Genomic DNA, 24,505 nt, shown 5'->3' with positions numbered 1-24,505 from the left:
AAATACTAACCTGAAGAGAGGAAGGAAATTCCCCTGGGCACCTGTGATACTGTTGGTCAAGACTCTACTTGCTCCTAGCAGACATGGTTAGAATCCAAGCCGTGTCCCTTCCCTGGTATGTGAACCTGGCGTATCCTTAACCTCCCTGGACCTTGGTTTTGATATCTGTAAAATGGGGCTCATGATACCAACCACAAAGAGCTGTCAGAGGGTTGAAATAGGATGCAGCAAAGTCCCTAGTGGACTGTTAGCTTTATTACAGTTGAACACACATTTATAGACCAGGATCTTTCCTGTACTTCCCCATGTACCTGAGAAGGGGGTGAGATTAAGCCCACTTTACAGATATGGAGCCAGGCTCTGATGGGCTCCATGTTACTTGCCCAAGGAAACCCAGTTAGAAACAACCTGTTCCAAGGCCAGCACTCCCAAACCACAGCGAGCAACCCCAGCACAGTCAAGTCACCCAAGCCCCTAGTGCTTTTCAGCAAGTGCTTTGTGTATATCACCTATGACAACCATACTATGGAGCAGGGTGAACTGGATCCCACAGATAAGGAAGCTGAGTCGTGACAGGCGAAGTCACTTGTCCAATGTCACACAGCTGGATTCCAGCACAGTCACTAACTGTGACGGCACTGCCCTAGGTCACTATGTTCTGCGCAGTCCTGGCAGGTCACAGGGCCCAACCATGGTTCATGCCAGAAGGTTCCACTAGACTGACTTCCCTGTGGGAACCTCTGGGTTCCCAATGGAGCTGCTGGCCCTACCAGGCCCCAGGTCCCAGTTCTTTGGTGGTCCCAGTTCTTTGGCTGAGTGCCAAATGCGAAATGAGCACCTTAAGCATACGCAGACTGCACTGGGAGGCTCTCCTGATTCAAGAGGGGCAGGAACTCATGCAAGTAAGCCAGAGGGGAGTCCTGGGGGATTCTGGTAATCTAGCTCTGAGCCTTGACTTACTTATCTGCAAAATAGGCTTCCAGAATGATCAGCTTTTCAGGATGAGATGAGGACCTTGTGAGTCAATTGTAAACTCTAAAGTGCCGTCTACTTATGAGTGATTAGTATTTTATTATCTGAACGATGGGAAATACCCTTGAAGATGGGAAAAAGTAGAGTGTGAACTTAGGAGAGAGACCAGGTGGGTCATCGGAGGCCCTGTCATGCCAGGGTCCCTAGCAGGTGGGAAGCTCAGGGTCTTACATGGGTGGGACCTGACCCTGGCTTTGCCAAGCAACCTGCTTTTCCTCCCTAAGACGAACTCACCCACCACTCAGCCCATACCTGCCACTCATCACGTCCGTGGCTGTTGATCTAGGCATGGTTGATGCTGTGTGCTTCAGGGAAAGGGGGAGAGAAATAGCCATTTTCTAGAACTTTCTGTGCGCCAGATTCCAGCAAGGATGCCCCTACGGGGTATTTTATAGGTGAAGAAAAAAAAGGCTTAGAGAATTAAAGCACTGGCCCAAAGTCACATTGCTACTGAGTAATAGACCCAGGGTTGAGACCCAGGTCTGCCTGACCCACACCAGTGCCACCAACTGTCCCCATTTCCACCTTCGTCCCGACCCCAGTCCTGTTCTGCTTAGAGTGGCCAGAGTCTAACCTTTGTCTCATGGAAACCTGGCTCTAACAATGGCCATGAGAGGTGGCCTCAGCTCTGGCTCAGCTGGCTTCAGGTCCCCAGATGCACCCGAGCCCGTCCCTGCTCGCCCAGGCCAGCCTGCCAGGCAGCAGCGCTCAGTGTCTCTGCAAAGTCACTTGTGGCCAGGAACCGGGGATTCTTCCTTGCATTCATCCCTCACCCCCCAGAAAAATGAGGACATACCCCCAAACGATTACTTCTGACTCGCAGAAGAGGGAATTTGTAAAGTACAACCACTCTGTGGGCTCTCTCTCCACATTATTGATGGTTTCCCTTGCTGAGAAGAAGCTTTTTAGTTTGAATCCAACCCATTTATTAATTTTTGATTTTATGTCTTGCACTTTAGGAGTCTGGTTAAGGAAGGCAGGACCTCATCGGACGTGATGGAGATCTGGGCCTACTTTTTCCTCTGTTAGACGCAGGGTCTCTAGTCTAATTCCTAGTCCTTGATCCGCTTGACTTGAGTTTTGTTCATGGTGAGAGACAGTGATTTAATTTCATTTTGCTGCATATGGATTTCCAGTTTTCCCAGCACTATTTGTTGACAAGGCTATCTTTTCACCAATGTATGTTTTCAGCACCCAGAGTGGGAGAGCAGCTTTACTACACGAACGTCAGATAGAACACTAATTTCCAAGATAAATGGGCCAAGGAACTGGACAGACACTTCTCAGAAGAAGATATACAATTGATTATCAAATATATGAAAAAATGTTCAACTTCTCTAGTAATTAGAGAAATGCAAATCAAAACTACTCTAAGATTTCATCTCACTCCAGTCAGAATGGCAATTATCAAGAATATAAGCAATAATAAGTATTGGCGAGGATGTGGGGGAAAAGGTACAACTCATACATCGCTGGTAGGACTGCAAATTGATGCAACCACTCTGGAAAGCAGTATGGAGATTCCTCAGGAAATGTGGAATGGAATCACCTTTTGACCAAGCTATCCCACTCCTTAGTCTATACCCAAAGGACTTAAAATCAGCCTACTATAGTGACATAGCCACATCAATAAACATTTTATAGCAGCTCCATTCACAATAGCTAAACTACGGGAGCAATTTAGATGTTCTTCAACAGATGAATGGATAAAGAAATTGTGGTATATATACACAGTGGCATATTACTAAGCCTTAAAAAAGAATAAAATTATGGCATTTGCAAGTAAATGGATGGAGTTGGAGAATATAGTGCTAAGTGAAGTAAGACAATTCCCAAAAACTGAAGGCCAAATTTCTGTCTGATTAGTGGATGCTGATCCATAATGGTGGGGGAGTGGGAAGAATGGACAAATTTTGATTGGACAAAGGGGAGGGAGAAGAGGGGCAGGGACATGGGGACAGGAAATAAGGTGGAATGAGATGGACATCATTACCGTAGGTACATATAATGATGCACGTACGATGCAACTCTACATCGTGTACAACCAGAGAAAGAAAAGTTGTGCTCCATTTGTGTGTAATGAATTGAAATGAATTCTGCTGTCATTTATAACTAAATAAAACAAATTTTAAAAAAGTTTTTCAAAGATATATAAAAAGTAAAACCAAATAGGATGAGGGGTGCGCTCGGGCCGGATGTGCCCATGAGGAAGATTGGGGTCTGGTCTACTTGGGAAGGATGTTCAATGTGTGGTTGGTGAGGGATGGAAATGGAGGCCCAAGAGAGCTAGTGCCCTCCCCAGCCCTGGGTCTCCAAGCCTAGGTGGGCTTCCTCCACTGTTCGAGTGTCCCCAGGGAAGCTGCCCTCCTAAGCAGCCAATCAGTTCTCAGCAGATGTTACAATGACTGTCAGATGTAGCCCGGGAGCCAGGTCAGTTCCTGCTCTGGAGGCTCAGAAGGGGACTGAAGAGGCAGAGATGCAGGAGGGAGGTCAGAGGGACTTCTGCCCACCAGCTCCCTCTCCCAGGGCTTTCCAGAGAGGAGCAGCACTGGCTGTTCTTTGACTGCCCTTGAAGTTCCAGCTGTTGCCTTTCTTGGTATAGCCCTCCGCCAGGAGCCCTGGACGCCAACTTTCTGGGTCAAGTCCTGACTCTGCTACTTTCCAGCTCTGAGAACTTGATCAAGCTGCTTCATCCCTCCACCTCTGTTCCTCCCTGTGCAAAATGGGAATAATAATGGTTCCTGCCTCATAGGATTGTTAAGAGGATTAAATGAGGAAATATATATATATATATATAAAGGGCTTAAAGCACATTAAGTCTTCTGTACATATAAATTAACACAGTAAATATAAATTAAGAACCACTCCAACTAAGGTCCTTGTCCAAGCATGGGGGAGCCGCACCCCAGCCTGTACCTTCTTCCCTTGCCTCTTGCCTCTTGAGGCTCCTGGCGGATTCGTGCGCATGCGCATATGCCTGCAAGATCCAGTGGGACTGAGAATGGGGGCTTGTCAGGGCAGCTGAGGGCTTTCCTTAAGCAGGGTGTTTTACTTTTTCACAAAAGCTTATAGTGAGACAGTATTTTATAATTTAACACATACATGAAAGAAAAGGATGGGGGTGTAGGAGGAAGTGAGGGGGTGGTGACTTTCCCACAGGGGACAGGATTCCTCCATCCCACATCTCAGAGAGAGTGTGCATCCCGGCAGCCCCTTCTTTGACCCTCCCTCTACACACAGCCTGAGGAGGTGCCCCGAGCCCACAGCACATGGCCCCCTGCCCTCCGCCCACCTCTGCGGGTCCCTGTCGGGGAGCCGGGGCCAGCACTCTCTCTCCCCTTGCTCATGTCTTCTCAGGTGCTTCCTTGTCCACCACCAGCCCTTGTCCATTTATCCCCTGGCCCCGCCTGAGGGACGCCCTCTGTTCTGTTATAGAACGCTTCCCCGGCAAGGACACCCCCAGCCCGGGCTTCTCCAGCAAGGACGTCTCCTGCGCGGGCTCCATCCAGGTCGTCATCCGGAGGGTCATCATCGGCCAGGTCAGCCTCCACGACGTCCTCTCCAACAAGAGTGTGTCTTGTCAGAGCGACACCAGTGGGGGCTGTCCCAGTCCGGGCATCTCCTGCCAGGTCAGCGCCAGCCACCAGGGCCAGCGGGGAGAGCCCAGGTAAGGGGGACATGGCAGGGAGGGCAGAAGGGGCAGGGAGGGCAGGAGGAACAGGGAAGCAGTCGGTGGGTGACAGGAGATCTCAGCTGGCGCTCTCTGCTCCTCAGGCCTCTGGGGTAGTGACATTGGGCATGGCCAGGGTGGGCTGTGAGGGACCTGGGGAGACAAAGGCAGAGAGGAAGCGTCACATGAAAACCCAAGACAGGCAGGCCTGGTTGATATCTGTGACCGACCGCCATGGTCTCCAAACCTCTTCCTCACAGTCCCACTCAGACACATTTGGCCTCAGGTATTTCCAGCCCCTGCCCCTAGGAGTCTAAGCTCCCTGAGGACAAGGCTCTGTGATATGTGCTCATTTTGCACCCTACTGAGGTTCCCCCCTGTGCTAGGTTTTTCCTTGCCAAAGAGATTTGGGGACCATCCCAGTCTTTCTTCTGAGTGGGCTTTGGAATCAGACACACTGCATGTGATCCTCTGCCCGGTCACTCCCTAGCCAAGCAACCTTGGGCAAGTTATTTCATTTCCATGAGCCTCAGTTTCCCCATCTATAAAATGGGCCTCAGCTGACAAGGATACTATGAGAATGAAGTTAGAGGACACATGCAAAGTGCCTGGCTGGCCCAGAGGAGTGCATAAAAGGGTTGGTATCAGGAGGGTGGAGGCATATTCTGGGTGCCGGGCCAGCCTTGCCTCCTTCTCCTCCTGCCAGACTCCTCCCCAGCAGCCTTACCTCCTTTGCTGCCCTGCTCCTAGGTCTCAGCTTGCCCAAGTTCTCCTGGCAGGAGAGCCAGAAGCAGCTGCCGCTCATCGGGTGTGTCCTCCTCCTCATCGCCCTTGTGGTCGCGCTCATCCTTCTCTGTGAGTTGAATGGAGGGAGCAGGGGTGGGTTCTGGTGGTTGCTAGGTGGCACAGGGCCCTGGGATGCGGGCACACATCAGGGACAGGGCATCCATGCTCACTCTGCTACCACATTCATACAGAGACACTCCTGCAGATGGCCTTGGACCATGGTGCAGCCAGGACCCTTTGAGGCAGCTGGGTTAAGAGTGTGGGATGCAGAGGAGCCTGGGCTTGGGTCCCTCTATTTCCTGTGCAATTTACCTGGGCGAGTGAGCTAACCACGCTGAGCTCAGTCTCTGCGTCTTCAGATGGGACATAACCCGTTTCCATGTGCCCCATCAACTCTCATTCCAACTTCATCGGGTATGAGAACCAAATGAGATGATGGCATAATTCCTGGCACAAATCCTCACTCTCCTAATGCTAGTTACTAAAAAGATAAAAGAAAAAAAAAAGCATGAAAACATTGATTAGAATAAGTATCTCATGGATATCTGGCCAGTTCTAAGTTCAGGGTTTCAGGATCCTTCAGTTTCTCCTTCCTTGGAAAAGATACCCAGGGTGCGTCCCAGGCTCTCTGCTCAGCAGTTGACTGGGAGACCCAGCACAGGGGGGAACTCAGTAGGGTACAAAAGTGAGCGCGTGTCACACTCTGACTCCTGGGATTGGCAGTGATTGGAAATAACTCAGGCCAAATGTGTCTGAGCATGACTGTGAGAAAGAGGTGACATCTATATGGGCCAGGGCGCAGGGGCCAGTTGGAGACGTGGAAGATGGGAGAGCAGTTCTGACCTGGACTGGGCCTGAGAGCAGATAAGCAGCTGCTAGAAATATAGGGGCCTGTTGGTCAAGGCCGGAATGAGGAGAGGGAGGGGACCTGCCTAGCCACGGGGGAGAGTACACACTTGGGGGCCTAGAGCCATCTGTTTGGCTCAGTAAGGCCAGGCCACGCAGCAGAGGCATAAGGATACTACTGCAGAGACGGTGGGGCAAAGGGCGGGGTGGCTGAGGAAGAGGGCTGTGTGAGAGGGGGCCATGTACTGTCCCCTCAAGTTCCTGCCCTCACACCCTGCTCCTGCTTCCTACCAACTGCATGGCTTCAGCCAGTTGTTTCCATTCTGAGCCTCAGTTTCCCCACCTGATGACCATGTAGTGGAGTCTGTCATGATATGTGTGAAGGCCTTGCGGGGCCATGGGGCACCTCCTATGGGTGCTCCCACACTGCTCCTCTCCTGCATCCTGCCCCATGAGAGTGGAAAATGACCCACAGAGGGAGCACGTGGCACCCAAAGTTGGGCTCATTGAGTAGAGTTAAGCTCCTGGCCTGGTTTTGGAGCATTTCCTGAAGTCCCCAGTGGCTCCTTCAGGGAGGTCTGGAGACCGGGCCAGGGAGGTGGTGTGACTTGTGAAGGTCACTGTGCAGCTACATGGTGGGGTCAGGACTGGAGCCCAGCCTCCCAGCTCCCATCCACATTGAGGTGGCCACTTCACGAACATTCTGAGAGCTGAACTGCCCTGTGTTCAGCCGAACCTCCCTGCAGAGGTCAGGGATTAGGAGGACAGGAGGACCATGACATGGAGAGGAGGGCAAGACCAAGAGATGAGGAGGGATTTGTGTCTGCACTGGAAGGAGCAGTCACAATAAGTGGCCTTTACCTTGGTGACCAAGAGCAAGTCGTAGGGCCAGTGGGAGAATGTGGGGTTGGGGCTGGGGAGTCAGCTAGGCCAGGAGGCTGGGTGAGGAATGAGGACTCTGTCTGGGGCATCTTGGGGGGGCGGGAGTGTCTCCAGGCAGTAGGGCAACAGTTCCTGGCTTGGAAAGGGATTGCTGTTAGAAACAGGAAGTCAAGAAACTGATGTCTATAAGGTTCTTGAAGAGGTTTTCTCAAACACTTGAGTGAGAAGAGTTGAGTGAGAAGACATTGAAGGCATAAAGGGAAGTAGTGAGGCAAGGACAGCACAGGAGACACCCTCACTTAGGGGAGAGGGAGAAGGAAGCCCACCCAGGAACTCCCTAGGCCGGAAGGACAGTCGCCCTTGAGAGGACAGAACCGTGGTGGCTGCATGTGTGTGACTGTAGGGATAAAAATGTCTGCTCTGACCCTGTGGAGCACAGAGAAGAGGGGATGCCAAGGGTCCTGAGGGGCCTCGGGACACTGGAGCGGGTGGTTTCTCCAGCCCCTGCCTCAGCCAGCGCGCAGGGCAGGGGGACCCCCAAGAGCTGCCCACCTCAGCACCCCATCTCTCTCTCTCTCCCCCTCCTCTCTCTGGGTGGCTGGCTGCTCGAGTCTGCCTGGGGCTGCCCTGCTTGCAGGAGCTTTCTGGAGCATTCCGGAGCATTCCTGAGCAGCCTTTCTCTCCATACAGATGGGGGACGAGAGCCCCAGAGTCCGAGAGGGATTGCAGGTCGGTGTCTCAGAACCCCCAGGGCCTTGGGCTTCTCAGTGTCTCGCCTCTCTGGGGTCGGCTGTGACCCAGCTGTTTGCTTCTGTTTTTCCAGTCTACTTCTGGCGGGGCCACACGGGAATCAAGTACAAGGAGCCCGTGGAGAGCTGCCCCAAGCACGCAGTTCGCTGTGATGGGGTGGTGGACTGCAAGCTGAAGAGTGATGAGCTGGGCTGTGGTAAGGAAGCTGGACATGGGAGTGTGTGTGTGTGTGTGTGTGTGTGTGTGTGTGTGTGTGTGTACACGTGCATGTGCGCACGTGTATGTGTGTGTGTGTGTGTGTGTGCATGCACGTTCTGGTGACTTCTAACTGTGGTGCAAACTGTGAGAGCTCAAACAGGAGGAAATGGACAGAGAATCAGAAAATCTGGGTCCCAGTTACAGTAGACTTGGGTTTAAAGCTTGACTTGAGTGCTGTGTGACCTGCATAAGCCACTTACCTTCTCAGGGCTGCAGTTTCTTAATTTGTAAAGTGAATGAATTGGACAAGATTAGTGAGTCTCCAATAAAATCTGACAACTCTCAAATATCAGACTGATCTAAGCGGAGCAGCTCTGACTAGAGATGACTAAGGGGTCCAGAGCACCATCCCTGTGCCCCTTCTCTCTGTCCAGTGGGTGACCTCCACTTTGCCACTCCTGTGGTTTCTTGAAGTTCTAGAGAGAGATCTGTTTGTGCTCTTGTCCTTGATGGTTCATGAGTGTGTGGTTTGTGAGTGTGTGAGGTCTGCACTCAGCTCTGTTGAGGTGTGTATGTGAGGCTGCCTGTATGTACATGAGGCCCGTCCATTTCATCTGTGCATAGACATGACCACTTGTCCACAACTACAATCATCTGTGACAGTCTGTCGTGTCAGATCACAGACCTTATTTCTCTTGTTACCTTCTCCTTTGGGCATGCCACTGTCCTCTCGGGGTGATGGTTCCTGGCAATGTGCACCCCTTCTCCCAGTGGCTCTGAGTCCTGTGGATGGAGGGATCTCGCCCTGCCCCTTCCCTGGACAGGGCTCTGCCCTTGCCCAGCATCTTGGGTTTCCAAGGACTGGCCTGCTGCTGCTGCAGGAGCCAATCTCCCGAATGTCTCTGAGGCCTGAGGGAGTGGCCCCAGGACAGGAGCCTCTTGGAGATTCCCTGCACACCTCCCCAAGAGCGCGAAGCCTCCTGGGTGCTGAGACTCTGCTCTGCCCTTTTCTGCCCTGCAGTGAGGTTTGACTGGGACCAGTCTCTGCTGAAAGTCTACTCTGGGTCCTCTCATGAGTGGCTTCCCGTCTGCAGCAGCAGCTGGAACGACTCCAACTCAGAGAGGACCTGCCGGCAGCTGGGGTTTGAAAGGTAAACCTCCCAAGGGCCCCAGGGGTGCAGCAGGCCCTTCGCAGGGGTGTCACAGGCGTATCATAGGAACCCCTTGTTAAAGGGCCATAGGCCACCAGGGCTGATCCTAGTAGCTCAGGGTATGTCTTTCAAAAAGGCAGTGGCCCTGGGATCCTATGAGTGTGGGGCAAGCAGTTTCCCTGAGGCCCCGTGATAATTATTTGCTGTAATCAGTCCCCTCTACAGCTCTGCAGCAAAGCACCTTGTGTCATTGCCACACTGAATGGTTTCAGGCCCCACGAGGTGGCTGGATGTTTGGTCAGGTCTCATCTTCTGACAACTGGGAACCAGAAACTCAGGCTATGCAAAGCCCTTTGGTGGACTCTGAGCAGTAGTAGTTTTTGTTTGGACTAGAACTCATGAAATGGGAAATCAGGTGGGGCAGGTGTGGCCAGGTCAAGTCATAAGAAGCTTTAACTCTAAAGATTTTAAATCAAGGAGCCAATGATGATGGGTGGAACAGGGAGCAGGGTGGATCCTGATCTTCCTACGGAAGGAGCCTCCAGTCGGCAACCTCCCTCTTGCTCTGAGTCATTAAGCTGAGTGGTTTTGTGTGTGAAGTTGTAGGGAAAGATTTAGGATCTCCCTGTGGGTTCTCTGTAAAAGAATCACCTGGAAAACCATGGTTGGGGGCTAGGACTTAAAACTAGTTCTCGTCCCTCTCCTCAGCCTCCGAGTCCTGGTGGAGGGCAGGGAGATGCTGAGTAATCCAGTGGAAACCATTGACATTTGTTATTCATGAATTGTGTGACCACATTCAAGCCTGAACCCCCGGGGAAATTCAGTTCTTTAAATATGGTTTATTCAAAGAGCATTCACTGAGCTTTTATGAGATGCTAGTGACTATGTGGCACTTGGACACAATGGAGTAAGAGGTGATCCTGCCCTTGAAGATGTTCTAGTAAGAGAGGCTTACACCAACAATTCCACTTAAGGACACGCGTGGGGGCTCTGTGGTCACAGGACCGCGAAGGTGCCTAGCTGCATTTGGAAGAAAGAGCAGAGGATGGAAGAATGGCCCCTCCCTCTGGGTAGAGGAAGAGCATGTGTGAAGTCCCAGCTTTGGGCAAGGACACGCCACATTCTAGAAATGTACACAATTTCCACACAGAGAGTGGAAACACACCAGAATCACCTGAGGTGCATGTGAAGATGTGCCTCAGAACCCACATCTCTGTGATTAGGATTTAGAACCTGCTTAGCACACACCCAAGGGGATTCCTGGCATGCTGTGCCCTGAGAGTCACCAGTGTACTTGTCTAGGGTCCTCAAACTTAAAAAATGCAAATCAGCAACCTGGGGATCTTTGCAATGCAGATTCAGACTCAGCAGGTCTGGGATGATGCTGATGCCGCTGATCATGGACCACAGTTTAGACAGAAAAGGGCGAGATTGGTGCTTCTCAAACTTGCATCAGAACTGCCTCGAGGTCCTGTTAAAATAAAGATTGCTGGGAACATCCCCAGAGCTTCCAATTCAATAGGTCTGGGGTAGAACCTGGGAATGTGCATTTCTAAAGACCTCCCTGTCTGGAACCACACTTTGAGAGGTACTGGGCTTGTACACGGGGCTAGTGGGTTGGGGCAGAATATGCAGGTGGGGTCCAACTATATGGGACCTTGACTGCTGCCTGGAAGAGTGGCCACCATTCAGACCACTGCGGTCCAGCCTCTGTCTGCAGGGCCGTTGGGGTGAGGGCTCTCAAGCCATCTGGAGAACTTGGGGCACTCTATCTCCAGTGGGCTCATTCTTCGTCTCCTTCCTCCCTCACAGTGCTTACCGGACAACCGAGGTGGCCCACAGGGATTTTGCCAGCAGTTTCTCAATCTCTGAGTACAACTCCACCATCCAGGAGAGCCTCCGCAGGTGTGGTGGGGTGAACCAGGCTGCCTGCCTGTGAGCCGTGGAATGAGGGGCTGGGAGGGGTCTTTGAGTCAGGGAGCCCCTCTCCCTTGCCTTTCATGGACCCAGGCCCCAGGAATCCATCATGAACCTTCAAGGGTACCTCAGTTATGTTCCATTTTCACCACCCCGCCTACTGGCTTAAAAGTTCTTATTCGAGCCCTAGGACTGAGAGTTTGCCTGGTTGTCAGTGACAATTAATAAATGCCGCGTCCCCTGCACGGCTCTTAATTCAGTTTTCTGAGCCAGGAAGTGAGGGGATGGAGAAAAGACAGATACACAAACAGAGAAAAAACTGGGTCTCGGTGGTTGACTACAACCCTATTAGGAGGTGGTGACACGCAACAAGCTCAGCACGTTTATTACATAGGTACAAACATCAAAAGGATTTATTGTGAGAAAGTTTCTTCCAAGTAAGCAGAGCCAAGGTCATGAGTATGAGCAGCCCGATTATGATTGTCAACTTGTGCCCATAACTTTCCACCCCCGAGCACCTGGTGTCTGAATCTCAAGGCCAAGAACTGAATAGCTCTGTGGTTGGCACAGAACCTCCTATTGAAAAGGGCTTCACCATAGCAATGGGGCAGTCTCAAATCAAGGCCTTTAAACAAGGTTCCCAAGAGAGGTGTCCCCTGTGTCACAGGACAGTTTGAGAGCCATAATTCAGTTGCTGCTCCTGACAAATAAATCTTGGGGCCACCCATCAGCCAGGTGTTTGAACTGAAAGCTTCTGCAGAGACTGGAGTTGGGGCAGCAGTAAAAAGCATAGCTGGGATTGGGTTGGAGATCAAGAGCAAGGGCACTGCAGGTGCAAGTGGCCAGGGACCAGGAGGCCCATCTAGGAAGCACCAGCCTCCATTGGGACCTCCTGGTTCTCTGTCATCCTTGTCGTTGCAGCCCTTCCTCTCCCAGTCTGTTTTAGTCACTTTTTTTTTTTTTTTGGTCACTGTGACCAAAAGACCCAACAAGAATAGTTAGTGTAGGGAAAATATATTCTGGCTCATTGTTTCAGAGTTGCAGTCCATGATCAACCAACTCCATAGCTCTGGACCACAGGTGAGGCACAACATCATGGTGGTAGAGTGTAGCAAAGAAAGCAGCTCAGGATGTGGCAGTGAGGAAGCAGAGAGAACACCGGTCACCAAGGACAAAATACCAGCCTGTGAGGCAAAACCCCAGTGACACACATCCTCCAACCACTCCCACCTGTCTGCAGTTACCACACAGCGAATCCTTATCAGTGGACTAATCCATTGATTAGCTACCACTCTCATAATCTAATCATCTCACCTCTGAATGTTCTTCTATCGTCTCACATATGAATTTTTGAGGGATACCACATATCCAAATTGTAACATAATCCACTGGGAGGGGGGAAGTGTTCCACCTGCTGGCATTGTTTACTTTGTGGAAGGGAGAGAAGAAGCAAGGGTCTGAGAGACGGCGTGGTGCATCTGGATGCCTGCTCTAGGTTAGCTGGGTTTGCTTGTTACTCTGAGGAACTGTCAGAGGAGACTTCGGTCACATGTTTAGTTGTAGAAGATGCTAGAACAGTGAAGACTTGGGTTCAAAGAACTGGGAGGGAGGTGAGAATGGAGATAATTTGCTTTGAACCATCCCTATTCCTGGAGAAAGTGCTGGAAGGAAGAATTTCCCACTGGGAGAGAGAAAGTCAAAGTCTCCACTTCTTGTGACAAGGGTAGCTTCCTGGAAATGGGATCGGATCTGAGCAGGAGTCAGCTGGGAAGTCTTCCTGGAGGAGGTGGCTACTGGGCCCTCTTCTCACCTTCTGTGTGTCCTCTTGCAGGTCTGAGTGCCCTTCCCAGCAGTACGTCTCTCTCCAGTGTTCCCGTAAGATGCTCTTTTTTTTTGTATTGTGGTGTGTGTGGGTTGGGAGTCAGGGGGCAGGAGGTGATGAGTGGCCCGGGTCTCAGCAAGGAGGAGGGTCTCAGCCAGGAGTCCTGCTTCGGGACCAGAATCCCATAAGGACCATCCTAGAATCACATTTTCTCTCTCCTAATTCTGGTAAGGGTCAGTCAGCAACTTCTTTCTTTCCAAGGGAGCCACACAAGTCTTCTGCACTCTAGGCCAAGGCCAAGGACAGGGCAGGAGTGTAGCCTGTGGGAAGCTAAGGGCTCTGTATCCATAGACAGGGCCCTAGATGGAGATGAGGATCTGGAGCCAACAGCTATGAGCACATTGCACGTGGACACTGCGCGGTGGCTTTACAAACAAGGCTGCAGTGAGAGCCTACAGCTTCCCTTTGAGGCAGATACTAATACTGTCCACCTACCTTTTAAGTAAGGCTGAAATGTTTACATTGCTGGACAGGCCACTGGCAGATGAGAAGCTGGTATCTGACCTTGGGTCTGACCCGAAGCCCAGGCTGTGACCCATCCCAGAATGACTATGTTCTCAGTGACAGCTAGGGGCAGGGAGGACACAGGGCTATGGATGGAGTGACCACCCCCCTAGGGCCTCACTCTCTCCCCTGCAAGGAGAAAAAGACACTGGTCTAAGCACACTCTGGGGGCTGCCTCCTGGTCCATGATTGCAAGGGTGACTCTCCAGCCATGCTTGGAGATGTTCCCTGAGATGGAGGGCCACCAACAGCACTCAACGACCCATCGTGTGGGCACAGGTCCACGTGTGTACCACAAGAAGTTTATTTCTCCATCATTTTGAATGACAGAGATGCCCATCACAATGCTTATCAATTCAGGGTCGTGTTAGAATCTGTCTGTTTTTCTGAGCCCCTGGCAGCAACCCCGGATTGTACCCTGAAACCCTGATGCCTGGCTCAGTGCCAAACATTGGGCACTTAGTCAGCATTGATCAAATTAATGAAAGATTGAACGAATGAATAGAAGGAAAAGGGAAGCTGTCTGGGATCAAACTTCCTAACCAGGTGATCCAAAATGCTGGCCCACCATGTGGTCTTCCTGCTTGAGCAGGAAGCAGCTGTACCACATTAGATTAGGTGAGGCAGAGAGGCATCTCAGGTGGGTGGGAGGGTGGCTGGTGGGAACCCTTCAGGGTGGGATGCCTAAGCCTACAGGGGACCCAGGGAGTGAGGCAGGGGCTTTGAGAGGAGCAGGTTTACAGTTTATGGTTTCTCTTCACTTCCCCAGACTGCGGTCTAAGAGCCATAACCGGGAGGATCGTGGGAGGGACGCTGACCTCAGAGAACAAGTGGCCTTGGCAAGTCAGTCTTCACTACGGCATCACCCACATCTGCGGAGGCACACTCATCGACGCCCAGTGGGTGCTCACCGCTGCCCACTGCTTCTTTGTGTAAGTGCCTGAGGGACCCTGTGATTCGGTGCTGCTAGGGATGGGGGACCACCGGGAAGGGTGGATTGCAGACTGACCTCTCCGTGGAGGAGGGCGTGGTGTGAGCCCAGTGCCCCTGGGCCAGAGGCTGGTGCTGCTGGTCAGGATCTGCAGTGGTTGTTCGGTCCTGGAGTGTGAGTTGGAGCACTTGTGTTGAGGCAGGTCCAAGAGTGAGAAAATGCCATGATTTCTCCCAGGAAAGTGAGGCAGGAAGGAAGAGGGGCTTTGAACCCTCCCCTGAAGAGCAGGGTGGAAAAACAGGCTTTGGGCTTATGCCATCTCCTGCAGAGGAGCCTGAGAAGTCAGGAACATGGTCCCAGGAATTGAGGGATGAGGATGAAGAGAGAGCAGTGCAGTCAGCTCTGACAGTGGTCAGTCTTGTCTCCTCAGGGGCCCACACAGCCCAGACCTCAGGGGCTCTGGATTCCCATAAGTGAGTCTTCAGCAGGTCACTCTGTCCCATCTAAATCTCCAAGGCTGCTAAGGGTACTATGACTGTGATCTGTCCCATCCACTGCTTTCTATCCTTGGTGGCCTGCTGATAAGATAGTGGAGTGTAAATGCCACATCCTTTTTCCTTTATCACATTGTAATGTGCAGAATGACTCGTTCAGAATATGGGAGTGTGGGGGATTGCTTTGGATCTCATACAATAGTGGTCCCCTCCAGAGGTCAATTCATCTATCCTGCTGCAGTTCCCTGTGTGCAGCAGGGGCTGCCAATGAACTCTGCCAGGTGGGTAACTGGAGGGTGCTTTCTTGTGGCAGGACCCGGGAGAAGATCCTGGATGGCTGGAAAGTGTATGCGGGGACTCACAACCTGCACCAGCTGCCTGAGGCAGCCTCCATCTCCCAGATCATCATCAATGGCAACTACACGGATGAGCAGGATGACTACGACATTGCACTCGTGCGGCTCTCCAAGCCCCTGACCCTGTCCAGTGAGTGAATCTGTGCCCCCTTCTCTCTTCCCCAGAACCTTTGGCAGCCCTTGGAATTGGCAGTGCCTGTGGACTCATTTGGGGGCCCTGGACCCTCAGCATAGCAAAAGTCAAAGACTCCTAGACATTATTAGATGGGATACTGCTCCTGGGGATCAGGGACAGGTCCTTGTTGCCCCAATATTGAAGATTAAACACCAGAGAAACGCTGAGGTAAGGGGAGAAAGCAAGTTTTATTTAAGAGAGGGACAGAGATAGACTTCTGCTGAGAGAAGGGGCCCAGAACTGGGGGTGTCTTGCTCTTTTATAAACCCCCAGAATCCCCCACCTTCTCCTTCTTCTCTGTGTACATGCCTCAGGGCAGAAAGGAACAGCACAGGGGGTAATCACTTGTGTTGGGCAGTGCAATCCTGGAGGTGTTAGCAACCTGTTGAGCTGGGAAGTGTGATCCCAGAGGTTAGCTGTTAGCAACCCGGTGATAACTAGCCCTCATCCTCTCCACCCCCATTATTCATTATCTACTTTGACTGCTAGGCCTTCATCCCCTGTCCCTTGTCTCAGTTTGTTGAGAAATATGATATTTCCTGTCCCCTCAGGCCAGGCAGGGCTGCAGGTGGATTGCTTTTTGGCAAACAAAGCATGTGGGGAGTCAGTACAGTGGGCTCATTTTGTAGAATTATTCTCTTAACTTTGTGTTCCCACCATCCTCATCTATCTGTCCCCTTACAAATGAAACACTTTTATTTTATAATCAGGGAAATTGAGACCAAGGATTAGAAATGTTTGTTCCAATGACACATCTCGCATTGCAAATTGCTACCAGAGCCAGGGCTTCGATACTGGTCTTAGTCAATATAAATAGGTTGAATTGTTGCACTGGTAGTGACTGAGCAGAGGCCAGCCACTGTGGCAAGCATGTGACATGTATTATTGCATTTACTCCTCACAACCCTGTGGAGCAGGTCCTATTATTAGCTTCCTCTGACACATGAGGAAGTGGCGCTCTAGAGAAAGATAATTACCTAAGGCCACAAGTAATAGGTGGCAGCTTGTGAGATCCAGGTTGATCTGACACCCAAGCAACGCTCCTGCCACTCAGCTCTGGGCTGGTAGATTGTACACACTGCAGCGGAGCGCGTGAGCGTGAGCCAGTGCACGTTCGACAGCTAGCTGCCGTGAAGTTGGAGCTAAGGACCAGAGGGGGCTGCACCACGGAAATGCTGCAGAAGTTCTCAGGTCACTGCGAACAAGGAATGCCAAACGAGGCTTCATCTCTCGTTCACTCATGGGCTCACTTACCAGATACTCACTGTGCACCTACTCTAGGCCAGCTCTGCCATTGCAAAGCAAACAGAACGAAACAGGTGACCCACACCTAGACAACCAGAAGGGGCCACCAGTGTGATGTTGGGGGCCAGGGAAGCTGTGGTGACACAGATGGGGGCAGCTAATCAATCTTGACAGGCTGAGAAATCCAAGGTAGATTCTCAAAGGCCTGGTGAAGGGGGCCTCAAGAATGGGGTCAGAATCCTCTAGCACAAGCAAGTCTCACTGGTGGCAAAAGCTGGAGGCCTCTTTTGGAGGACTGGGATTTCTGGAAGCCTTGGAGGGTTCTGGTTAGTCCAGCCATTCTGGTGCTCTGAGCCTGTGAGCCTGTGTTTCCTGGCACATTCATTACGGAGGCAGTGCTGACATGAGTCAGACTGCTTAGCTCCTCGGAGTGGGGTGAGGAGGAGGATCTCGGGCCAGACCGGAACCACGCCCACTCAGGCCACGCCCACCAGAGCCACACCCTCAACCCTCCCCCTTCCAGCCCTCCCTGCAGAGACTGGGGCTGAGGAGGGAGTACATACACAAGAGTCTGTAGGTCTGCAGGACCAGAATGGGTCTTTTCAATCTTGTAAGACCTGGGCTTTATCTGGTTAAACATCCAGATCTTACTTCTTACCCATCTTCTTGATATTATTAGGAATTCCAAAACAAATTAGGTAGTTTCTAAAGCCAATGAAAGCTATGAAATATTGCACAGCCTTCTCAGAAAGTGGCATTCCCTTTCCAGGGTTTGATGGGCCCCTGAGCTGGAAGAAGAGCCTTCATTTGAAAATTGCAATTCAGATTTATATAGCCCTCTGGTCAGACTATGTGCCCTGACTTTTAGTTTATAGATTAGGGCTGATTTTTTTTTTTTTTTTTTTTTTTATAAACTGGTTTGGAAGGCCAACCAACTTGAGTTACAGTACTTTATGAGAAAATTGTGAAAACTCACTGATGAATTTAATTCTCCCTTAAAACAAGCAGAATATATAATAACAGAACACAGAACAGTATTACATGTTTTTAAGAGTTTGCATCTCAAAAATGGGCCCATCACCAAACAGAGGTCTGAGGAGATTCCCCAGAGGAGAGAAGTGGCCCTCAACTTGGCCCTTGTAGACTATTGATATACATTGCCCAAAAGAATTTCAGGATGCAGCCAGAGTCACAGTGACTAACATCTGTAATCCCAGCAATTTGGAAGGCCGAGGCAGGAGGATTACAAGTGCAAGGCCAGCCTCAGCAACTTAGTGAGAGCCTGTCTCAAAAAATAAAAAGGGGGCTGGGGATGTGGCTCAAGCGGTAGCCCGCTTGCCTAGCATGCACGGGTCGCTGGATTCGATCCTCAGCACCACATAAAAATAAAATAAAGATGTTGTGCCCACCGAAAACTAAAAATAAATAAATAAATAAATATTTATTAAATAAATATTTATTTAATAAATATTTATCTCTCTCTCTAAAAAATATTTATTAAATAAATAAATATTTATTTAATAAATATTTATCCCTCTCTCTAAAAAAAATAATAATAGAATAAGAAGGATTGGGATATAGCTCAGTGGTAACGTGCCCCTGGGTTCAATCCCCAGGATAAAAAAAAAAAAATCAGGATGCATCAGAAAGAGGCATGAGATATATTTAGGAATGCAAGGAGTACACACTCAAAGGGACAGAAAATGTGTGTTCCTTGAGAGTGAGATGCATTTGGGGGTCTCAGGTTCTTCTTTTAAAGGGAACTTTGTAAATAGTGAACATAGAGGTATGGGGGCGGGGGGCGGTGGCAGCACAGAGCACAGGTCCCGTGATATGGTTCTTTTCTGGATCTTTAGGTTTGGAATGTCCTCATTATAGAGGTTTCTAACTATAGTTTCCTTTGGCTTTATTTACTCTAAAGAAAATAAGTTGTGTAAACTAGCAACGCGCATGTAGGTATTAATTAACCAGATTCATAATACTCTAAGATTCTTGGGCTTTTCAGGAATTTAGGTCTGGAGGAAAACAAGCCTGGGAAGTGAGGGTGAGGGTGTTCTTGGAGCTTCTTAGGTTTAAAGTTAGTTTCTTCTCCCTTCCCTGGTGGTCTCCTTTCTACCTAATCCTATTTCCTCTATCCTACTGCAGACATTGAAAAGAAATCATTTTTTGTTTTTGATGCTCTCTCTTCGTGTGTGTGTGTGTGTGTGTGTGTGTGTGTGTTTACAGCAGATAAAATGTGGGAGACACTGATATTCAAAGCCCTATTTATGAGAGAAGAGCTTCCCTTCCTTCCTCTCATCCTCTCTGTTCATGGAGCATTTAATATGTGCCAGGCCCTATTCTAAGTGCAGGATGCTGCCATGAACACAACAGACCTTGGAGAGCATTGCAGATATTTTCCTCCTGCAAGTTGGAGTTTGGTGACTAATGCTCTAGACCACCTAGGGGCACCGGTCTTCAGAGGGTATTTATGAAGTGAGACCCAACAACGCCTTCAAAATATTGCTGTGTGGGAGCAAGGGGATAGTGGCTGTGTTGTGCGTCTCTAATGATGTGCTCCTCCTGCTTGTGGTGGTATTTTTTTGTTGTTGTTGTTTGTTTGTTTGTTTGTTTGTTTTACCCATGCTGGTAAAAATTTGGAGAGAGTGCAGTGGGCCCTGGCCAACCAGCAGGTGCCCTCCCACATCAGGCTGCACACATCGTGAAGTGCCATGGCCCTAACATTTGCAGCTTAGCCTGCAACTGTCCCTTGCTCTGAGTAAAAAGCATGGAAGAGGGGAGACCCTCCATTGGTATCAGCTTGGCCCAGTGCAGTTTCTAAGGCTATGAATCTCTATACATGGCAACTACTGACATCAGAATGACCTCGAAGACTCTGGCAGAAACCTGAGGACTGGAGGTTTGAGATAAAGTGATTGAGCCAGATGCAGTGGTGCACGCCTGTAATCCCAGCCACTCAGGAGGCTGAGGCAGGAGGATCACAAGTTCAAGACCAGCTTCAGCAACTTAGTGAGGCCCTAAGCAACTTAGCAAGACCCTGACTCAAAATACAAAAATAAAAATGGATGGGGGATGTGGCTCCGTGGTAAAGCACCTCTAGGTTCAATCCCCAGGACCCAAACAAACAGACAAAAACCATAAAGTGGTTGAGTTTCTTGCCTGGTCAGTCTAAGGCCTGGAGGATTCAGAGCTATTCTGGGAGCAAGGATGGGTCTTAGAACGTTGGTACTCCTGCCCTCGGCCCCACTGAAACCTCCAGCCTGTTCCTTCACTGATACCTGAGGTCTTGTTGCAGGTCATATCCACCCTGCCTGCCTCCCCATGTATGGACAGACCTTCAGCCTCAACGAGACCTGCTGGATTACGGGCTTTGGCAAGACCAAAGAGACAGATGGTGAGAGGCAGAGATGCCAGGCTGTGTGTGCATGCGTTTGGACATGTGTGTGTGCACACGTGGTGGGGGGCATGTCTGGGTATACAGATGAGGGTCTATCTAGATGAGGTTTGGAGATCATTCCCCAAATTGCGTGTGAATGTGTTGTACAGACACCTGCATATGTATCAGCCAGTCAATGTGACAATGCCCTCCAGGCAAGACCACCAGGGAAGGCCCTGCAGTTGAACAAGTTGGGTTCGGTGCTCATGGCAATGAGGGAGAACTCACCTGGTGGAGAACTGTGGGGCATTTCAACCAGAGGACATTGGGAAGGGCTCAGCACAGCAGGTGGGTGGCATGGGAGTGTTCAAAGAAGTAGGACTTTTCTCTAGATTGGATGTAGTTGGGCAGCAGGGGAAACTCTATAATTGGGGAACTTAATAATCTTATCCAGAAGGAAGGGAGAGTCTATAGCTATGGTGGTGGAGGAGCAGCGGTCCCTCATGTGGCTGAGAGAGGGGGTGTCTTGTGTTTGTGTGGTTCGCACAGTGGCCTTTTATTGGCCTGACCTTAAACAGGACAGAAAAGGAGTCTTGTTGTTCTGTGTTACTGTGTCCCAGTCACAGAGTGCCTTACCTGATGTCAGTTCTATAAGATTGTTCATGTCCCTCAGGAGGACAGCACAGTCCAGCCAGCCTGGCTCTTGGACTCAGGCCAGCTCCATGAAATCCGGGCCACTTTTCCCTGACTCGTCAGATAAAGCAGTGTTTGGTTTGGGCTCAGCCAAACACTGACCAGCCATGTGGCTGTGACTTCAGCCCTAGGTTGCCCCCCTGTAAGTGGGTCGGTAAGGCCTGCCCTCTTTAGGGCACACAGTTTATGAAAACATATGAAGTGACATCGCTAATGGTGCTTTACACATACACCAGCATGTTACAATGTGTCAGGTGGCCACACAGGCTGGTGAGTTTGTGCATACGTATGTCCCTGTCCTATATGCAGTGAGCTGTGTTTTGTGAGAAGGTGTGTACCCATTTGTCTTGGGTGTCCCACCACAGAGAGCCTCCCTTGGCCTGGGTCCAGGCATGGGTGGCACCCTGTGCTCCCAGGAGACTGAGTCTGCATCCTGTGGTGTGTGGTTAGAGGGCCATGAAGCCGTCCAGTCTCAATGGCTTCCCATCTTCTCTCCTTCTACTCTCACTTCATTGAAGAGAAGACATCCCCGTTCCTCAGGGAGGTGCAAGTGAGCCTTATTGACTTTAAGAAATGCAATGACTACTCAGTGTACGACAGCTACCTTACCCCACGGATGATGTGTGCTGGGGACCTTCGCGGAGGCAGAGACTCTTGCCAGGTGAGGCTCAGGGCCCAGGACCCCAGGCTGGGGAAGGCTGGGGTGTTGGGATTGGCATGGGAACCAGGTCCCCACCCTTTCCTGCTTGGGAGGGCCTCCCCACCTGGCTGACATGCTGACTCTCCCTTGTAGGGAGACAGCGGGGGGCCTCTTGTCTGTGAGCAGAACAACCGCTGGTATCTGGCAGGTGTCACCAGCTGGGGCACAGGCTGTGGCCAGAGAAACAAACCGGGTGTGTACACGAAAGTGACAGAAGTCCTCCCCTGGATTTACAGCAAGATGGAGGTGAGTGCCCTGCCCAGGGACACTATGGAGGCAGACTGAGAACTCCCCAAAGTGGGAGCCTGGCGGAGGGCCCAGGCTTTTCCTGGGGTGTAAACAGAAGTCCCCTTGGCCCTTTGCATTTGTTCAAGGCAGAGTCAGATGTCAGGCCCCAGGGGCCAGCTCCAGCTGTCCGGGTTTCTTTCCCTCCTTTCCTTCCCTCAACAGATCCCAGAGGGAGTAAAAGGGTCCACCTGGGCTGGGTCCCAGCCTCAGTACCCCTCTTCTCTCTCAGGGATGGCCAAAGTGTGAGTTCTCACAGGTCATGAAGTGACCCCTGGAGTGGGTTAGGAGGACTCCCTCCATGGCAGGATATTGAGCATCAGGAAGCAGGATCTGCCCCCAACTCTGCTGACCCAGCTCAACCCCAGGCCCCCTGTTTGTAGCTGGGAGACTAGCTGTGGATCTGGGGCAAGGGCAGAGTAGTGGAGAGCTCAGAGCAGCCAGAAACCAGCGCATGGGGCTCTCAGGATGCTTCTGTCTTCCTTTGCTGCCTCTCTTCTCTGAGTGGCAGTGCCAGGTGACCACTGGGCTCACTTTGGGTTTCTGTTCTCCTCTCTTCCTCAGAGTGAGGTGCGCTTCCGGAAGTCCTAACCAGCTCCACCTGACGGCATGAGCTGCTTTGAAGACTCTGGCCAAAGGCATTGTGCCATGTCAATATCTGGGCTAATGGTCATCAGGCACCTTCGTTAATCCCACCTCCACTGTCTGCTGCCTCTTTGAGCGTGTGTGTGTGTGTGTGTGTGTGTGTGTGTGTGTGTGCGGCTGTTCTTCCAAGTTCTTCAGAAACCAGGAGAGCTGCCAACTCTTCTTGGAATCTCAGGCTGGAAGTCTTCTGGAGATGTGAATTTGGACTCTGTGGATGTTCCCATGGGGAGCCCACAGATGGACAGAGGAGGCAAAGCCAGCACAGAGCCTGGGGAAGGGCCTGGAAAGTGACATCAGGAATTCTTGCTTCTCTAACCCTGACTAGGAAAACTAGCCCAGAGTGGGCAGATACCCAGCATCCCAAGTGACACTATTGCTGTCCTGGGACAGAAAATGATTTTGTTGGGAGTGCCAGCCTTTCCATGCCTGGACCATCCTCAGCAGAAAGCCAGTTCCATTGGCATCACGAGCATGGCACTCTCGCTCAGGCTCCTGCACTGTGGATTCCCGGAGTTGAACTACGCTGTCCAGGCTGATGACTGTGGCTCGGGCACACCGTATTTGTTTGGTCACAAGCTATTGGGGCAGATTTTATTTTATTTTTATATTTAAGAAATAGAAATAGATGTATTTTTAAAGATTCTCCAGAAGTCCTGGGGCCTTGGGGGTTATAACTCCAGGGGACTCATGGGAGTTGTACCACTACTCTCTGTTCTGGCTTCAAGAACTGGGTGAAGGACCCTGCTGGACATCTCCAAAGCTACAGTGACTGGAGCCCCTTTGAGATACTCAGGGAAGCAAATCCTCATTTGGGCTGGCAGGAAAATCCAACACGAAGAGAACCACAAACTGTTCCTGCCTCTGGGGCTACAGCCAAGGCATGAAGAAATGAAGACGTGGGTGTTGCTCCTCTTTAGCCCCAGGAGCCCCAGGGAAGTTCACGTGGGCAGCATCCCTCCTGTCCAGGACTATCCTGGGACTGTAAGAATTTGTTCTCAATCTTTCAGTTCCTTGTTGTTCCAGAAACATAGGACTTACTTGAAAATGGTCATGAAGAGAAAGGGAACATGGCCCCCAGGCCCTCCAAACAGCGTCCCTGGGGGATCTGAGCAGGCCGTGCTCCTGCAGGCCATCAGTGCGGCTAGCCTCCTTCCAACTGAAGGCCCCGGGGCTTCCCTGAGGTTTTCTCTGAGGCACCGCCCCAGCCCCACTCTTACCCTCCTGGGGCCATCTCAGGCCCCTATGGTGCTGTGATCTTCAGAGGCAGGTCAAGCAGATCAGCCCAGCCCAGTCCAGGCAGGCAGCCACCCAGGGAAGAGACAACCCTGGAAGGACAGGCTGGCGGTGGCCAGAATCTGATGAGGCTGGGTACATCGGGGACTGTTATCAAGACTGGAGACAAGGGAAGCGCCCAGCAATAAAAGTTGTGTGACCTGCAGAAGCGGTTGTGTGTTTTACTGGCCACCTAGGTAGAACATCAGGGTTGCCCACCACTGTCCAGACATCTCAGTCACAGATCTTAGTTTGGGTTCCTTATCTTTGGGTTCTGCTCACTTAATCACACATCCATTCATGTACCTGTTCATAGGTTGTATCAGCGTCTACTCCACTAGGTCCTTGTGCTGGGCCCAGGAGGTACACAGACAACAGAGTCCTCCAGGACCTGGGTCATGACCCAGGGTGATGGCAGCCCTGGTGGAGTGTGGATACCATGCTTGGAACATGAACAAGGAGTCTTCTGGGCACACCTAGAGAGGTCAGGGAGGCTTGCAGAGGAGGTGAGGTTCCAAATGAGTCGTAAAGAGTAGATGCAGCTTCACAAAGTAGACGACAGGTGGAAGGGGCAGAGGGAAGGGTGCTCCACGGTCTGTCCTTTTCCCTCTTCCTTTTCCTCTACCTCTGCCTTGGCCAGCTCGGCAAGAGGCATGTTTACAAGGAGGCTCCCATGCTTACTCAGCCATTTTCAAGAATATCAGATGGTGCTCCC

The 24,505-nt window shown here is 51.0% G+C and overlaps 1 protein-coding gene across 1 annotated transcript in view; it reads left to right on the top strand.

Annotated features, from left to right (window-relative positions):
- Positions 1 to 23,510, top strand: part of Tmprss13 (transmembrane serine protease 13) — a 29,761-nt gene extending 6,251 nt beyond the window's left edge. The window contains exons 2-13 of the mRNA XM_040285300.2: positions 4,468 to 4,699; positions 5,453 to 5,557; positions 8,040 to 8,162; positions 9,186 to 9,315; positions 11,128 to 11,220; positions 13,064 to 13,107; positions 14,388 to 14,550; positions 15,357 to 15,529; positions 20,115 to 20,213; positions 21,407 to 21,549; positions 21,682 to 21,834; positions 22,438 to 23,510. Of these exons, the coding sequence (XP_040141234.2) occupies positions 4,468 to 4,699; positions 5,453 to 5,557; positions 8,040 to 8,162; positions 9,186 to 9,315; positions 11,128 to 11,220; positions 13,064 to 13,107; positions 14,388 to 14,550; positions 15,357 to 15,529; positions 20,115 to 20,213; positions 21,407 to 21,549; positions 21,682 to 21,834; positions 22,438 to 22,464 (1,485 nt within the window). The 3' untranslated portion in view covers positions 22,465 to 23,510. The remainder of the gene's footprint in view (positions 1 to 4,467; positions 4,700 to 5,452; positions 5,558 to 8,039; positions 8,163 to 9,185; positions 9,316 to 11,127; positions 11,221 to 13,063; positions 13,108 to 14,387; positions 14,551 to 15,356; positions 15,530 to 20,114; positions 20,214 to 21,406; positions 21,550 to 21,681; positions 21,835 to 22,437) is intronic.
- Positions 23,511 to 24,505: the final 995 nt, after the last annotated feature.

Source organism: Ictidomys tridecemlineatus, chromosome 4 (assembly GCF_052094955.1).
Source record: "Ictidomys tridecemlineatus isolate mIctTri1 chromosome 4, mIctTri1.hap1, whole genome shotgun sequence".
Classification (NCBI taxonomy): domain Eukaryota; kingdom Metazoa; phylum Chordata; class Mammalia; order Rodentia; family Sciuridae; genus Ictidomys; species Ictidomys tridecemlineatus.
Note: the sequence above shows the minus strand (reverse complement) of the source record. Positions and strands in the feature narration are given on the sequence as shown.